Source organism: Octodon degus, unplaced genomic scaffold (assembly GCF_000260255.1).
Source record: "Octodon degus isolate 3935 unplaced genomic scaffold, OctDeg1.0 scaffold00171, whole genome shotgun sequence".
Classification (NCBI taxonomy): Eukaryota; Metazoa; Chordata; class Mammalia; order Rodentia; family Octodontidae; genus Octodon; species Octodon degus.
The window spans coordinates 5,723,772-5,728,885 of NW_004524747.1; the positions used below are offsets into that span (position 1 = coordinate 5,723,772).

Below are 5,114 nucleotides of genomic sequence, written 5' to 3' on the forward strand. Positions count from 1 at the left end.
TATTTTTCTTATATTTTGAAAATACATGTTTTTATCTTTGGTTAGTGGTACTGGGGATTGAACCCAGGGCCTCTTAATATACATTAAGTCACTAATGTAGTAATAAAATAGCAGAACCTTTCCTCTTCGCCACCAAAGACTAGAAAAGCAATGGCTTTTAAGTGTGCATTTGGCAATGACTTTTACAACACTGACTTAATAATATTTGGACCAAAAATGAACAATTTAAGCAGCATTAGTTAATGAGATTTTTAAAATGAAATCATACAGATTGTTAGAAGTTACTTGCATACTTGGATTCACCAATAACATGGTGAAGATGTGGTTTTTAAGAGTAGTAGCTGCTTGAAGGGTTGTGGAATTAATGGTCTCTAATTTAGTCAGTTTAATTTTGAATGCCATGGTCACCTTGTATAGTAATTGATCCTGGGTTTTTTTTGGGGGGGGGTTCCTTCATAGCACTCTTCCATGCTACCCTATCTTGCAGCCAGTCAGCTATGGACTGAAACCTACAAATGTGAGCCACTATAAACCTTTTCTCCTTTAAGTCATGGGTGTTAGGCATTGTGTCTCAGTAGCAGAACTGTAACTAAGAGACAGATTTTGGTAGCAGGGAAATGGGGCCATTGCTGTGACACTACCTGACATGTGGTTCAGAGGCCTTTGGAACTGGCTTACAGGAGGAGTTTGGAAAGGTTTGGAAATGCCACCTGGAGAAGTAGCCCTAGAATGCTGTGAGCCATGCTTGGTAAGAGATTCTGGTTGGAACTTTGAGGACCAGAATGTTGACAGTATTGCGTCAGTAAAGACCAAGCTCAAGACGTTTCAGCTGGGAATAACTCCAGTGGCATTTGGATTCCAGACTCTGTGTGTGTGTGTGTGTGTGTGTGTGTGCACGCGTGTGCTGTACTGGCAGAAAATTTGTGTCCATTTTCCTCATGCCCTGAAACTATGGTTGACTGAGATTAAGAGAGCAACAGAATAATCTGGTAGAGGAGATTTCCAAGGCACCTAAGTATTCAGGCTGTGGCTGGAGTATTGAGTATTGGAGAAGTTTAGCCAGATCTACATTGAAAATTAAGATGCAGTAGCCCCACAATGATTTTGAGTTTAGCCAGAAAAGTTCATATATAGTTGGGACCTGTAAAGATGGAGCAGAGGAAAGTGTGGTGGCTAAAAATATTAGACTTGAGAAGAGAGCCCCTGGGCAGCATGCTCCACAGTGGTGGCAGCCTGGGAGTGGAAATTGATTCCCTAGGATTCAATTCATCATGCATAGCCATTCAGGAACTCAGAGAGAGGCCTTCCCAAATACCAGCAAGATATTAAGAGGGTTCAGCTACTGCTCCAGCTGACAGCAGAACTTGGTGTCATCCATAGGTATTCGTTTTACGTGATGCAAAGTGCAAGAGGTATGGGATCAGGGAAACTGTGTCTCAGATTTCAGAAGAAGACCTGGGAGGCAAAGCAGTGTGCCCCTCAGTGGGCAGTGGGAAGCTGTGATAGTGAATGAATGTTGAGAAAGCCGGGAACATGGACCCTGGGAGGAAGCTACGAGGAGTGATCCAAGAGAGGAGTCACCATCGGTAATGCTGCAGGGGTGGTGGTGTCCAAGCCCCTTGGAGTTCACATCTCACCACAGATTGCCAGAGTATTGGACATGGGATTTAATGTTTGCCCTGCTAGATTCTGCTCTTCTTTTTTTTTAAATTCCTTTCTATCATGCTATTTCTACTTTTTGGAATAGGAATGTTTTATTTATTCTGTGCTGTTGTATGTCAGTAGTATTTAACTCTTCAAATTTTTACAGGGACTCACAGCTAGGAGTTGCTTTAAATATCGAAGGAGGCTTTGGACTTGGATTTTTCAGCAATGCTGACACTTTTAGGACTTTGGTAACTCATAAAGGTGGACTAAATACATTTTGCATAAGCCAGTGCACATGGGTCTTTCGGGGACCAGAGTCTCCAAAAGTTTTATATTTTATATAAAATAACAGCAGTTAACCACTAAGAAGAATATATGCAGTGTATTATTTGTTGAAACTGTACTTTCGATTTGATTTGAAACTGTCTCATTGCTATATGTTTATCAATAAAACTTTGAAAAGAAAAAAAAAGAAAGCAAGAGAAAAAAATAAAATAAAATATATAAAATATATTTTAATGTATCAGTTATATTTTATATCTAGATGTCCCTCCAAATTCTCATTTGGAGGTGGGACTTTTTGGAGGTGACTGGATCTTGCAGGCATGATGCTTGGCTAGCTGTGATGTAAGGAGGCTAGGTATGGTTTCAGGAAGTGGGTCACTATCGGCATGGCCTTGTTTACCGCCTCCCCACCTCCCTTGATCTTTCTGCTTCTGACCACCATCCCATGAGCACTTCCTCCTCTGCCATGCTTCTCAGCCATGCTCTCCTTCCTTGGAGCTAGCTGACTATGAACTGAAACCTCTACAAACTGGGAGCCAAATAAGCCTGCCTTAATTACATTTGTGGGTATCAGATACTGTGTTTTAATGGTGAGAAACTAACTAAGACAAAGAAGCTGTGTCTTTGAAAGCTGTTAAGTGCTCCTTTAGGAGAAAAGATTTTATTTTGTAATTAATATTTTAAGTATATTTATTTAAATTACAATCCATTCTAACTTTTCTCTGGTTGCTAAGACTAAATACCCGACACGCTAAATTAAAGGAGGAAAGGATTATTTGGCTCACAGTTTGTAGAGCTTTCAGTCCATAACTGGCCAGCTCAAAGGCAGGGTGGTGCATGGCAGAGGGCCATCCGTTCATGGAGGCAAAAGCAGAAGAGAAGAGAGAGAATGATAGAACTGTATGTTCCTTAGATCATGAATCAGTCACAAACACCAGATTCAGCTGCATCTGAAAACCTCTCTGTTCCCCAGGACTGTGTGAGGCTTTGAGGGGGGGACACGCATACACAAACAATAACAATTATGATTCTCTTTTTAATTGTGGTTGTAGATTCACAGGTATTTGCCTGTGTCCAAAGACATCAATTTTCAAACATTAATTTTTTTTGCTTATCAGATATATCTCAATAAAGCTTTTAAAAATGAAACCCATTCTTTTTTAGTAGGCAATATAAAATAGCATGCATTGATGTTTGTCTCATTCTCAACTGATTTGATTTTGTGTGTTAGCCTAGTTTTTATTTCTTCATTGTCTTTTATATTTTGTTGTCATAATCTTGTGATCTTTGGAGTGTTATATCTACAATATGTCTTAAATTATTGTAGTTGTCTTGAGGTTAATATGAACTTGAAGAGAAGAAGTGTGATTCGTCTTTATATTGGCAGTATATCCAGCACAGTGAGAAAAGCCAGTTAACAGCATATCCCTAAGGCCTCTCAAGTTAGAGACCAGGACTTCTTTCTTATGCTCCGTGGCCCTAGTAATATTGTACGTAAATTACAAACTTTATAACAATTGTGTCTTCGGTAGCATTTTAAAAAATCTTGATTGTATTTCACTTATGATGGTACATGCCTCTGATCCCAGCTCTCTGGGAAGAGGCATGAAGGGCACATGTTCTAGCCCAGACTAGGCAACTTTGTGACTTAGGAAGGCCCTGTTCTCTAAAGTTAATCAGATTTTTCTTACATGAGAAACACAAAACATTGAATAAAGAGCAAAATAAAAGATAGGTAATAAGATGTAGGGAGATAGATTTTGTTCAGCTGGAAAGGGGATCAAGAGATGAAGGGAAGGCAGAAGGAAGGGGAAAGGGTGTTAAAAATTAAGATGTGTTAAGTACATGTACCAACTTCCCACAAGGAGTGTAGTCTATGTACTACATTATGTACTAATGCAAAATACTTAAAAACAGGGGCCTTGGGCTTTACGTCAGTGCAAAAGCTCTGGGTTCCAATCCAAGTAATTTTTAAGCAATATGTGAAGTGTATTATGATACTTAAAAAGTATTTTGGAAAATTTTGCTTTGCCTACCCTTTTCTCTCCTTATGTTTTTATAGTTACCAGGCAGTGACATTGCCAGCGGGAGTGATGTACTTTCTGATGTCATACCAAGTATACCAAGTTCACCTTGCCTGCTTCCAAAAAAGAAAAATAAGCACCAGAATTTAGATGAGCTTCCTTGGAGTGCAATGACAAATGATGAGCAGGTAAAGATCTCTACATTATTAAGTGAATGCATCTGTATGGAGGCTGAAGGTGCAGCTTAGTGGTAGAGCCTAGCTTGTACAAAGCCCTGTGCTTGAGCCCCCATTCCCTCTCCGACAAAGGAATGTGTGGAGAATATGTGAAGCACATTTTATTACCTGTTTAAATCTACAGAGTAAATGTTGATTGCTTAGTAATTCTGAACTTGAGCTTAACTGTTTTTAGCAGATAGCAGTGTTAAATGCTTCTGATAAATAAAACACATTATAATTTACATGTCAAAGCATTACAGATTTAAGCATTGATATTTTTGTTATTTTTCATCACATAGGTGGAATATATTGAATATCTGAGTCGTAAAGTTAGTACTGAAATGGGTCTTCGGGAGCAACTTGATATTATTAAAATCATTGATCCATCTGCTCAAATCTCCCCTACAGACAGTGAGTTTATTATTGAACTTAACTGTCTCACAGATGAAAAACTGAAGCAGGTATGTAAAATAAATACAGAGTATATACCCATTGGAAAACAGCAGTATCTTCTGAAATGTAAAATTGAATGATACGTACATAATAGGGAATTAGAGTAAGATCACTGTTGTGAAATATAATATTTGAAAAAATGATGGGCTTGTCGATGTAGCTCATTGTTAGATCATGTACTTAACATTCACAAGGCCCTGTGTTTGCTTACCAGCACCACAGAGAGAGGGAGGGAAGGAAGATAATATTTGAGAATCCATTGTTTTAATACTGTTTATGTATATCTCACTTGGCACTGTAGTAGTACCCCTCTAGTTCATGTGGCTCTAGACCTTGATGTTCAGTTGTATAGGCTTCGAAACTTTAATAATTTAAGGAAATCTGAAAACCTCTCTGTTCCCCAGGACTGTGTGAGGCTTTGAGGGGGGGACACGCATACACAAACAATAACAATGTGTGTGTGTGTGCACGCGTGTGCTGTACTGGC

The 5,114-nt window shown here is 39.0% G+C and overlaps 1 protein-coding gene across 1 annotated transcript in view; it reads left to right on the top strand.

The window, feature by feature from the left end:
• Positions 1–5,114, top strand: part of Fam199x (family with sequence similarity 199, X-linked) — a 30,665-nt gene that overhangs the window by 20,303 nt on the left and 5,248 nt on the right. The window contains exons 3-4 of the mRNA XM_004643358.1: positions 3,995–4,144; positions 4,474–4,635. Of these exons, the coding sequence (XP_004643415.1) occupies positions 3,995–4,144; positions 4,474–4,635 (312 nt within the window). The remainder of the gene's footprint in view (positions 1–3,994; positions 4,145–4,473; positions 4,636–5,114) is intronic.